The following is a 13,028-nucleotide window of genomic DNA, read 5'->3' as shown; positions in this document are numbered from 1 at the left end:
CATTGCAAGTACGGCATACGGCGAAGAACTCACCGTACGTACGGCGAACTACCACTGAAGGTAAGTGATGCGCAGAGTACGGAAGATACTGCGCAGTGTATAACTGCAAAGTACGGATGTACGGCGGCGACGCAGAAGGTACAGGTGATGCAGGTCTGCTCACATATGGACTGTGCCAATACGATACAGCACTAAAGGTACTAGTGATCGGGGGCTGAGGAGAGCTTGAGAGCTGGAAGCAAAACCTGCTCTCATACCACTATAGGTACGAAAGAGAGAGAGTGCAAGTACAGGACGAAGTCGATGTAGAAGTCTCGTCAAAATATTTAGATAAGATTCCTAAACACAAGTACAAAGTACTTGTATCCAGGCCTAGGACTAAGTGTCCTAGGTGTCACATAGGACTAAGTGTCCTATGTGGCATAGAAGACACTAACACTATAAGTGCCTACACTTATGCCTACAAGGCACATACCATGGCCTATAGGGCATCACTAGAACCACCAAAAGATGGCCTACAATCATCTACCACATCATGTATATATCTAATTCACAATTTCATGAGATTGTATGTCTGAACAGGTTCATGTAAAGCGAGTGGAATGTCAAAGATGGCACTCCAATGAATACTTTCTTTCCCCATTGAGTTTGTTCCCGAGCAATTATCAGGAACCCATTTGACCTTAGAAAGTACTTGTTTCCAGTCAAGTATCAGAGCAATAGAGAAAGGACAGCCAGGTATCTTCCCTACAAATCTGCCAATCACAACCTCCCAATGATCAGTAGTCCAATGACCATAAGCACAAGTCCTCATGTTGACACACATGGATGCTAGCATACCAGTCCATGGCTGTTGTTGGCGGAAAAAAGTATGCAGCATAGCCGCCTTCCTTGCAAGCACATGGTATCTTATATTGAGGACATTAAGTCCACCATGCATCCTAGGAGAGCACACCATTTCCATCTTCATCAGTCTCAATGCTTTCACAGTAGTTTTTGTTCTCCATAACATCTCCATAGCTTGAGACATAAGGGCTATAATATCCCTGGAGGACCAATGCAACAAAGGCAAATAGAACTGGACATAGGACATTACAATGGACTGTACTATTTTGAGCCTGACATGAAGAGGCCAAGTAGAAATCTTCTAGTATTCCAGTTTATGTTGAAGACACACACAAACACACACACACACACACACACACACAAGTAAAAAGGGCAACAATGACAAGTTCATGGTTAAGTTACCTTCAAAACTCCTTGCTCCAATATAAATCCCATCAACATAGGCACCGCCGTGAAAACACCAATTTGAAACAAAAACTGTGTGTCAAGAGCACTTTGTAGAGCTTTGTTGTTTGTAATCAGTGCAAAATTCTCCAAAGATGCCCCAACACCTGATAATGCCTTCAGAGTGTAATGCACAAAACATCAAGCTTTGACACCAATAATATTAGGAGGAAGCCAAAAATGATGGAAGAGCTTTGCACATGATAAGTAATTCATGAATGCTTACCAAGTAAGCTTTTCCGTAGAGAAAAACATAAACAACAAGAACAGTCATCTGCAAAGAGATCAATGTGAGTGGCAAGCAGACATTGTATACAAACAATAATATCAAAAAATTGAGGGAAACTACATCATACAAATCCAAAATCCTACCATGGTGCACACATAGTATCCCACTGATGTGATGTAAAACGAGAGCATCCTGAAGAAATCAAACAATTGCCCCAACCGATACACGTCTCTACTCAACGACTGTTCTCCATTGCCACTTGACACCTTTGCCTCAAATAAAGCTATTTGATTTAAGCCAACGTCTCGACCTTTTCCAACCTGAAAATCCCACTTTGAATTATTGATTTCAAAGGACATTTTAACATGCTAACTACACACTATTCAACTCCTGATAGCACAATCGAGGCACATTAATTGTCTTTCAAATATGAAGATTAACTAGATGGACTCAACATAAACACACATACATGTCTAGAAGAGGTTTCAGCAAAGAATTTTGAGGACATCACGCCTGATCCCAAGGGATATCTATTTTGAAGAGAACAGGATGTTATTTTGTTTGTTAACTAGAGGACCAAGTCACCAAGTTGCTCGACTTCAAACATTGACAATTATTGGAAACATGTAATCAAATGATTCAAAGGCGTTGTAGTGAGGAATGTTCTGTAATACGAAAGTGAACATCTAGTGAGGACTATTAGAAAAAAACTAGTAAAAGACAAGATTCTAGGTGAATCTAATTTGAAGGGTCTATAGATAATTATAGCTCCTATAAGCTTCTTATAGGAAAGCAAAGATATAATTATAGCATACATAATTGGAGGCTTAGATCTCTAGATAAGAGACATTCATGTACACACAACTTAAATGAAGGGCTCAAAAGGTTGGGTAGTGAGGGGATTGGCTGGGCACAAAAATCAAATATAAACTTGCTAAGCTTACGAATCCCCAGAGCAGGAAAACAGTTATCAGATATCTTCTCTCTGTCCATCTTGATGCCTTCTTGTGAAATAACATGGCAAATCATTCTTCCCTCCTTGGTTCCTATCCAACGCTTGGAAGAATTCAGGCTCCCCTAGCTTCATCTATCCTTGTGAAAGTTTCCTTGACCTTTTCCAAATGACTCACCTGAGTACTGTAAATAAAGAAGTCATAAAGGTATACTTGCAGAAATACATCTAAATAAAGTGCAAAAATATTAGTCATCAACCGTTGGCAAGTGGCAGGGGCAATGGTGAACCTGAAAGGCATAAATGTGAATGCAAATGTACATCACAGAGTGGTGACGGTAGTCTTCCTCACATGCTCAACTGCTATCTTTAACTGATAAAAACCTCTTTAACTGCTATCTCATGGCCTGGTTTGCATACAATGACACCATGAATTTATCCATTCGGATAGCCAACTTAAGGCAATGTATGAACAACTTAAGGCAATGAGCTTATCCATTCGGATGCCCATAGCCATAGCTTATGTGGCTGTCAGAAATTAGCAATCAGGAATTGACTTGCAGAAGATGGAAGCTACTTTTCAACAAGATTCAGAAACAGATTAAATGCCAATTCTGGCAGAAGAAATATACAGACAATCATAGAAAGTATTGGTGTTTGAAAGGAAATTATGGTGGCATAAGCATCATTATGTCTCGTGAAGGGAGAACCACCTAAAGCTAACCCACATGCAGTTGGAATGCGGCATACATATTACAGTCCCACCCACTTCAGGATGTCCAATGTGTTGCATACCCCTCTTATACACGCCTAGCAGTCTTGCCTAGAAGCTACAAAGAAAAACTTTCCCCCATATAAGTAGAAGCAAGTCAAGCCGATACAAAACAACCCTTCCACATAGAACCCAACATTACCCCATCATAGAAAATAACGAACATGGGTAAACCTGTGATGAATGATCCCTTCATCACACTAAAAGAAAGAGGAAACCAACCTGAATGTATTCATGATGTGTAATGTTCCCTCGTCTCAACGTAGAGTTGAATCCTGGTATTGTAGAAACAGTCAGAAGCTTCCCCTGAATAATGCACCTCACGATAATTTCCTCTCATATGAACCTTCTGAAATAAAGTACTTGGTCTACAGAACAATTTTTCAAATAACGACCGTTGAGACCTGCATAGATATCCTCACTGATGTTGATCACTCGCGAAGCTTTGCTTATGCCACCCCTAGTGATGTGAAAAATTCTATCAAAGACATCTGGGTGGCCATAGTGCATTCTGACCCTGCAATGGGAAGATCATCTTTTTTCTAAATTCAAAAACATATATTTGCATAACTTGTTCAGGCTATTAAAGGAAAAACGTTAATAGATTCAACCTATATGAATACAAAAATTTAGCTCACTTCAGTGGATTAGCCAATACACGCTGGCCCAATGTCACAAAACTTGTCTCCTGGTTAGACATGAACCAACCCAACGAAGACACACTGCAAATCAAATAAACTGATTGTCAGTGTGTGCTTCATTAAAGAAAGCCACAGTAACACTTTCAAAACAGACACATACCTTCCTGTAAACACATGCTCACGTACACCAAGAATCGTTGGAGGACGTATTCCATGATCTTCTCTGAATTCCTCCAGTAGATTTCGCATCTTAAGAGCCTCTTCAAAATAATTATCCTAGGAGAATGGAACATAGAACACCATAAGCTGCAAAGCTGAGCACAACATGCTTTCAGTTTGCAACATCAACATTTCAGCACAGATTCATCTCCTCAAACAAGGTAAGGATATCAGTGCAAATGAGTATATCAAATATATTCTGAGACAAACCAAGAAGTGTAATCCCGAATTGTAATCCCTATCGTTAATAGATATCCCCCACTAGTCATATATATCCTCTCACAATAAGCACAACTTATCTATTGCTAATGAGCATTTCACATCCTGAATTCCATACCCTTTTTTAATCTCAATAGAGTCTGTCAAAATGCGCATGCTCATGACTGCTGATTCCAGACAGAAAAAAAGAGCAAGAACAAAAAGTGATCACCAACAAATTTTCAAGAATAGACACGTGTGAATTCACAGGTTCAGGTAAACATGCTGCACAAAACCTGCAGGCGACAGGTAACAGGCACGAGCAGCACTTTCTTACGCAGTGTATATACCTAGATGAATCCAGGAACATTCCCAAACTCATCCTCTAAAAACACAACATAGTGCAGTTTCAATCTCATGATAGTCACTCACAAGGTTGAAAACCATAAACTCCATCATGCATAGCAAGGACTAGCTACTATGACATCCCCACTTTCTTACGCAGTGATATAATGAAACACCCAAAAGTGCCTTTAGGTACTACAAAGCCTAGAAGCTGCTGCAGAAAGGTCCATAATTGAAGTTTATTGTAGGGCTCTAGAACTACAGAAGGCTCACATCTCTGAAATCAGCTATTAACACCTTCACATCAACCATGGTCCTTAGATATTCTACTAAACCATGCATGTCCCTACATGTGTATTCTAGGCATATAATCAAGGGATAGAACTGCAGCCAAAGGGTATGCCCATCATCCCTTCAAGTTAGGTCCTCCTTGGATGTTAACCCTTACAAAATGCCACCAGCCCCACCAACACAATTTAGGAGACTTAAATTATCACCTCCACTTCACGTTCCTTTACGTTCTTGAAAAAAACATCGAAAACTTTTCAAAATTTTGCTTACATTTTTCATGCTGAAATGTCTTGAAACGTATCCCTCCATTAAGTACATATTCAAGCCTTATTTTGTGTCATATCCCTCTCTTTCTTACATGAGGAACTATGCATGGCTCATACAGAAGAGTAAGTGGTGCTCTTAACCCCACAAATCTTCCTCTACCAAAAAGTTCTATTAAATATGGGAGAAACTGCCAAAAGAAGAAGCTCATAGATGAACATCTAGAGCATGAGAAACACGTGGTAAAATACCACTCAAAAAGTCTAAGCAACTGAAAAACTTCATAAAAACAGAGAATCTAGCTGGAAATGCCACTTCAGGCCTATGAAGGTCTATGAAAATAATGGGCAACCTCTCCAGTGTCTTAGCCTCACAGATCTTACCAAAAGTGCATGAGTGATACTCTTTGTCCCCCCCTCTTGAAAGGGACTTCTATTAAGTATGAAAGAAACAGCCAAAAGAAGAAACTCAAAGTATAGATACACATAGATTTTAAAAGAAAGTAGACTAAATCTACCCAACTCCCCAAATATAGTTACCAATAGGCTATAACTCATGGGTACCGAAACACCGGTCATTAAACAAAAATTTAGTCCCACTCAAAAAGTCTACGCAAAGGCAAACCTAAGAACCAAGACTCTGGTTGGAAACATGACTCAATGCTTGTGATTGGCTAAAAAAAAAGAAAAGGCAACCTCTCCACTCCTGCCCTAAGCAGACTGAGAGGATCCTTCTATCCTCAACCAAATAGCCAGCAAACCATGTACAATATCTATCGAAATGCTTGCTAAGGTATGAGCTAGGTGAACCTGGGTGCCATTAATAGCCTCTGTACATACATCTAGATCTCCAAACGGGCCATGTGGCGATGCTCGCTACAATCTTCTAGCAAGTATACACTAATGCATGTGAGGTCTGTATTATGAGACAAGCATGACATGAAGTCAATAGACGTACAGATCATGGTGTCAAATCGTTGATAGGACAAAATCTGTATCAAGTTTTTGAGCACTGTAAATAGCAGTGGGTAGGCACATAGTTGTACACATCTAGGGTAGGTGTGGGCTTTTGGCATTTGTGGATTTTTCTTTCACAAGCATGATGGACTAATGTATAGTTTTTTGAGATAATAAAGTATGTTTCACAGGGACTTCATGGGAAATGATGAAATGCAATGTGGTTGTACTAGACTTCCAGAGCAAGGGTGTCTAGTGTGGGATCAAGCGAAATGTTTTTGGGGTCATGTAAAGTCAAGTCATGAAGGGTTTTTTTATATTTTCCTCAGTCAATGTGCACTTGCATGTTACAGGAATTCGATATGTTATGGTGTCCATGTCAAAGGGCTTTTCATGTGTGTGTACGGGGTTGCATGCAAGCTTTAATGTGCATGCTAATGTGTGTGGGAATTGTGTGACTAAAGGTCCAAAATGTGCATTTAATGTGATTTGGGCTTTGTGAGCTAGGGAAGTTGTGGTGGTGACTGTGTATACACGTTTATGTGTGTTAGAGATCCTGATGGCATTTGGATAGAGCTATGTTTATTGCAGCAACAGCCGACTCAGTTAGTGGATGAGTATGTCGGTAAGTTCACTGTGTTGTGGAATAAATGGCAGGTGGCCTTATTACCTGAAGTTCCTCCCAGAGTCATAAAAAAGGATAGGTTTGTTGCTGGTCTGAAGCCAGAGATTAGGATAAAGATTGAATGTAAAGAGCTGGTTACTTATGAGGATCCTCTCAAGGTAGCAAAAGAGAAGGAGAAGCAGCAGATAAGATTGTCACAAATGATGCAGGAGATGCCAATGGTTCAGCATGTGCCTGAATTTATCTCTCATGTCAAGCCAGAAATAGAGAAGCCTGAAGTCAAGAAGGAGGAGAATCTAGAAGAATAAATTCATAAAATGTTGGAGCTTATGAAGAGTTTGAGTTTGAACTTGATGATCGGTAGGGGAACAGGTAGATCATCGGGTGGTTATGGCAGAGGCAGCATGCCTTCTTCAAATAATTCAGGCCCGTGGCAGGCAAGACGGGGTCAAGGGTCATTTGCACCTTGCGTCCAGTGCTTTAATTGTGGAGAGTGGGGACATTACAGCACACACTGTGATAAGCCTCCTCGTGCTGAAGGTGATGTTTATCCATTGCCAAGAGGGTTAAATAATAGGGTGAATGATCATAGTGTAGAAGTAAAAAATGCAGGTGTTGAGGAGAAAGAAGAATATTTGAAGATGTTGCAGAGATACCCCAATTTGTTCATCACCTCTTATGAGGAGATCAAGGGATTTAAAGGGAAGCCTCTGAGGATTGAGCTGAAGGAAGGTGCCACACCTGTTTTTCACAACATAAGAAGATTAAGCCCGGAACAGAGAGATGTGCTGATGGAAGAGGTAGATAAGCTTCTCAAGGCAGGAATAATTTATCATGTAGTTCACTCTGATTGGATAAGTCCTGTGGTCATAGTGCAAAAGGTGTAGACAAATGGAGAGTCTGTATTGATAACAAACCTCTGAATGCAATGACAAAGAGAAACCACTATCCTCTGCCTTTTCTGGATGATATTCTTGATATAAAGTGGCGGGTCATGAAATGTGCAGCTTGTGTGACGGATATTCAGGGTACTTCCAGATAGCCATAGCCCAAGAAGATACATTTTCACGATCAGGTCTGTGTTGCGCTCTACCTGCTTGAGATGCGCCGACAGAGAGACACACTGATGCGACAGGCCAAGGAGCAGCATGGACTGATGCCAGGTCACCATTGACACATCACAGACTTTTGTCAAATATTTCTATGCATCTTAGTCAGCTGCCAACGTAGCGGAGGGAGAGGAGCTTGATGAGATGAGAGCATCATGGATCAGTGGTAGAGGTGTGCGAGGGACACACTCCACGTGCGACGCACAGAGAGCCTAGAGTATGCACGATCGAGGTCCGGTCTATCTCATCCCTTCTCAGAGGCGACCGCCAAAGACAAGGCATCACCCTTGACGTAGCACACAGGATCCAGAGATCGAGAAGACCGTGCCCTCCCCTACTTTGCGAGACAGCTGAGTAGACACAAATACGAGAGCTTCTTACATCTCATTAGAGTGCCACAAGGTTACCTGGATATATGGAACCTGAGCACGTACTAGGAGTGCTAGACCTGAGCGCCTAACACGCTCCTCTAACCTTGCTACTCTAGTATTCTGTTCACTAGCTGAGCATACTAGCGCTTTAGCTTTTCAGCTTAGCAAGAGTCTTTGTGAACCCTTTGCTTCAGCCCTCAGTGGCTTGTATGAGGTAATTCTTGGATTCGCACTTTGTCTCATAGGCCTACGAGGGCTCTTGTAGACATTAATCTCTCTCTCTCTCTCTCTCTCTCTCTCTCTCTCTCTCTCTCTCTCCTTCCTCCCCCCCCCCTCTCTCTCTCTCTCTCTCTCTCTCTCTCTCTCTCTCTCTCTCTCATCGCGCATTTTTTGAAATCTTTCTCTCTCTCTCATCGCGCACTCTCTCTCTCTCTCTCTCTCTCTCTCTCTCTCTCTCTCTCATCGCGCATTGACAACGCTCGCCATCTCCCGCTTTTCAATGTTGCCGGTTTCCCGTAATTAAACATGGCCGACACCGTCGAGCATGTTACAGAAGCAGCAACAGCAGCAACATCAATGGCCGCCACGACCGATATGCTGCACTATAGTAGAAGAGGACTTGCATCTTCTTCAAAGGACAGCGCAGTGCCCGCACTTGCCGCACTCCCAGTCGCAGGTACACCGGTTTCAGCTCCACTATCTCATCTTTCGCCCAGCGCAGTGCCCGCACTTGCCGCACTCCCAGTCGCAGGTACACCGGTTTCAGCTCCATTATCTCATCTTCCGCCCATAGCTACTTTGTACCCGCAGTTTTTTTCACCCCTCCCCTCTCAGGTTCCTTCTTCTCCTACCCCTTCACCCTTTTTGCTCTCCCTCTCACAGCCCTCTGTCACCTCTTTCCCTTTGTTGCCTATTTTACCTACTTTGCCAGAGGCTCCCTCCTCCTCGTCCTCTCTACAGACTTTACCCATCCCCTCCTCTCCATTCCCGGTACCCACTTTCTCTCCCCCTTTCCATCCTTCTCCTAAATCCCCGCTACCCACCTTACCGGTTTCCCCCCTTTCTCCCTCTCTTTCTCCTTCCTTGCCTTGCACTGTTTGTCCTTGCCGCCACATCCTACCAGAGCTTCAGCACTTTCAGACCCACCTCCGAGCTGCCCTTCAGATGCTTCAGAAGAAGGACGAGACCATTGCTCTACTTACAGCTCAGGTTGCATCTCTTGCTGATCGAGTGACACAGCAGGATCGGGAGATCTTGTGTATTAGGACAGATCTTCAGGTCTTACAGGCGACTCATAGGACTCTTGCTGGAGAGATTCATGGACACACAGAGCGAGTGCAGCAGATCAAGACTCGCGTTCAGCACATAGACACATCTCCCACTACAGCAGTAGCAGTGGTTGAGGAGCGTTTGACCTCCCTTCAGACAGAGGTCCAGAGAGCCACAGAGTGGTTGGATGTCGTCCGCCGTCAGCCATTACAGCCTAAGAGATTGACTGTATCAGCTACATTGGCCGAGTCACAGCAGAGGGCCACAAAGGCCCTTAACATTCGCATTCGTGGTATCTTGCCCTCGGCGACAGAGTCCACGATGACTCAGGCTGTGACCTTTGTCTCTCAGACATTGGGAGTACAGGATCATGACAGAGTAGGAGCATATAGAGTCGGGAGGGATCGTACTAGAGAGCAGCCCCTCATTATCAGATTCAGAGATGCCCAGGCACGTCTAGCTGCCCTCAGGAGGAGAGGGACACTCAAAGACCACCCAAAGATTTCCATGGACGAGGATCTGACTCAGATACAGGTTGAGGAGCACAAGGCGCTCATGCCTCAGAGAGATGCAGCCCGAGCTCAGGGCAAGTGGGCAGTGATCAAGGATGGCAGACTCATCACAGGCACCTTGAGGCGTGCTCCCACAGTGCTTAGAGATGGCAGACCAGCAGATATAGTCCCACCTCCACCTCTTGCTCCGACCGCTTGATGGGACAGGGCCCATGGGACACACCACCCGTCAGATAGTCTACGCATTGCTGTATGGAATTGCAATGGTTCTTTTACAACACAGCCAGGCAATCTACGGGGGGCATTCTTTGGGAGAGATATCATCTTTTTCACGGAGACACACGAGAGTCCAGAGAGACCTTTTCCACGAGTGACAGGGTATACATCGAGATCTGCCTTCAGGCAGTACACTCGGACATTTGGAGTGAGGATCTGGAGGAGTGGCCATTTTGTACAGAGAGCATCTCGATCGGATCATCACAGTGGAGAGAGCGGATTCACATGCTCGATTCTTGTGGGTACGCATCCGCCACAGAGCCCCTCAGCGAGATCTTTTTATTGCAGCTTGCTACTTCCCCCCGGCGCAGTCGATTTATTCTTCCACTGGACCAGGCCAGTCCATATTTGAGGATCTCTCAGCGGACATTGCAGATTTTTCACATCGCGGAGAAGTCATCCTTTTAGGAGACTTCAACGCGAGGACCTCAGACAGACAGGCCCTCACTTATGACTTCATGGAGGATCCGGTCATACTCCCAGCATTTCATGATGATAGCCTCTGTCGGACTTCATCAGACTGCACAGTACAGCCCACAGATCAGGGACGTCAGTTACTGGAGCTCCTCACCTTGCACAGTATAATCATTTATAACGGCTTGTCCAGGTGGCCACAATCTTCCATGCCTACATTCTCTTCTGCTTCTGGGCGTGGTACTAGCGTGATCGACTACATCATAGGTCTCCCGACTCTAGTCCCTTCCATCCATAGCCTTACTGTTAGCCCCTTCATGCCCTCTGCCGACCATGCACTCATCCACTTTACTTTGACTCATGTCTCCCATGACCCACCCCCCCGTCGTTATCATGACCGCCAACCCTATTATGAGGTTCATTTCGACCACCAGTTCGATGATGTATATAGCCAGAACCTCAGCCGCCTACTCCGTCCTCATCTATTAGAAGCTCTACCATCCACGCAGGACCGCTGGGAACTTGTACATACTTCACTCGTTTCTGCCGCTCACATGTCGTTCCCTGCCACATGTCATTCGTCTGGTTCCCCACCGGTTGGTCTTGTTCCTTGCAACGGTTGGTATGACGAGGAGTGTAAAGAACTCCGCAGGAAACTTCACCTTGAGACCAAGGAGAAGTCTCCCCTCCTTGCCGAAACCAAGAGAGACTACAAGTGGTTGGTTAGGCGCAAGAAACGCCAATTTCTAGCCCGCAATGAGAAGGAGCTGAGAAGCTTGCTTTTCAGCTGTGACTCCAAGGAATTCTGGAGAAAATTCCTCCGCTCGAAGTCTCAGAGCCCCCTCACAGATCCACGTGTCTGGTCTGCATACACTTCAGCTCTATACGATGTTCCAGATCAGCCAGCCATCGATTTATCCCATTCCCCTAGGCCAGCTTCATCTACTCTCTTCACACCAGAGAATGTCCGTGCAGCAGTCCACCGATTGAAGAACGGGAGAGCTAAGGATCATGATGGATTGCAAGCGGAGTATGTAATCCATGGGATTGATGCCTTAGATTTTGTTCTTTCCCGTCTCTTCAATGAGTCTGTTTGTACAGGCCTACCACAGTCCTGGTTAGGCAATACCATAGTAGCTATCCAGAAGTCGGGCCACCCTATGGAGCCGTCGAATTACAGGACCATCATGATTGGCCACGTTATGGCCAAGATCTATGCATCAGTTTTGGAAAGCTATATAAATGACCATGCCGAGACGACAGGACTCAGAGCCAGAGGGCAGGCTGGATTTCGCAGGGATCATTCGACACTTGACCACATCCTCACACTCAGGGCACTGGTAGAGGAGGCGAAGTCACGAAGGAAACGGCTTTATTGTTGCTTCGTGGACTTCAGGAAGGCATTTGACACAGTTCCGCGATTCAGATTGTTTCAGAGGATTCGCCAGATGGGCTTCAGTGGAGAGATACAGTGGGCTATCATGGCTTTGTATGAGAGGGTCACTGGTCGGGTTCGGACACGTGAGGGGCTCTCAGAGGAGGTATGCAACACGATTGGGGTGAAGCAGGGTTGCCCGCTCTCCCCTACTCTCTTTGGATTATATATTCATGAGCTAGAGATGTTTGTACAGATGACAGGCAGTGTGGGCTCTACTCTCTCAGGATCCTCCATTCCTATCCTCCTGTATGCAGACGATGTGGTTCTCATTTCCTCTACTGCTCAGGGCCTCCAAGCACATAGAGGCACTCCACACGTTCTGCCAGGACACAGGGTTGACCGTAAACCTTAGCAAGACCAAGGTTATGGTTTTCAACACCTCTGATCGTATTTACAGCACGGATGAGTTTTGCTTCACTTATGACAGACAGCCCATTGAGCTTGTTGGAGAGTAGACTTATTTGGGGGCAGTTTTCAGGGGACCGGTCTTCACCATGACATATGCAGCACGAGATAGGATTAGTAAAGGGTATGCTTCGTTGGCTCATCTTGAGCGTCAGTGTTTTCAATCCCACTTTCAGCATCCCGATACAAAATCCTTGCTTTATGATACATTGGTGAGACCAGCTGTGATGTATGTAGCTCCTTTCTGGGCAGGAGACCTCGGCGCTGCAGATTGGAGACGAGCAGAGAGATTACAGATCATCATGTTCTGTCGGCTCATTAGGGCCAAGGCTACAGTTTCGCACGAGATCATCCTAGCAGAATTTGGAGTTACTCGCCTTGCATTGGATGCAGCATTTCAGTCGGTCATGTATTTGCACAGGGTTAGGAAGTTTGGAGACTCAGCAGCAGGC

At 44.7% G+C, this 13,028-nt stretch overlaps 1 protein-coding gene across 1 annotated transcript in view; it reads right to left on the bottom strand.

Moving 5' to 3' along the window:
• LOC147890189 (callose synthase 9-like) overlaps positions 1 to 13,028 on the bottom strand; it is a 243,601-nt gene that overhangs the window by 44,196 nt on the left and 186,377 nt on the right. The window contains exons 37-43 of the mRNA XM_087390160.1: positions 4,045 to 4,160; positions 3,882 to 3,965; positions 3,648 to 3,760; positions 3,466 to 3,518; positions 1,663 to 1,839; positions 1,517 to 1,564; positions 1,249 to 1,407 (exon numbers count right to left, since the gene is read on the bottom strand). Of these exons, the coding sequence (XP_087246286.1) occupies positions 1,249 to 1,407; positions 1,517 to 1,564; positions 1,663 to 1,839; positions 3,466 to 3,518; positions 3,648 to 3,760; positions 3,882 to 3,965; positions 4,045 to 4,160 (750 nt within the window). The remainder of the gene's footprint in view (positions 1 to 1,248; positions 1,408 to 1,516; positions 1,565 to 1,662; positions 1,840 to 3,465; positions 3,519 to 3,647; positions 3,761 to 3,881; positions 3,966 to 4,044; positions 4,161 to 13,028) is intronic.

This window comes from Dipteris shenzhenensis, chromosome 19 (assembly GCF_047967505.1).
Source record: "Dipteris shenzhenensis isolate YYH24624 ecotype China chromosome 19, Dip_SZ_1.0, whole genome shotgun sequence".
Lineage (NCBI taxonomy): Eukaryota > Viridiplantae > Streptophyta > Polypodiopsida > Gleicheniales > Dipteridaceae > Dipteris > Dipteris shenzhenensis.
The sequence above is the reverse complement of the archived record's forward strand: the minus strand, read 5'-3'. Positions and strand labels throughout refer to the sequence as shown.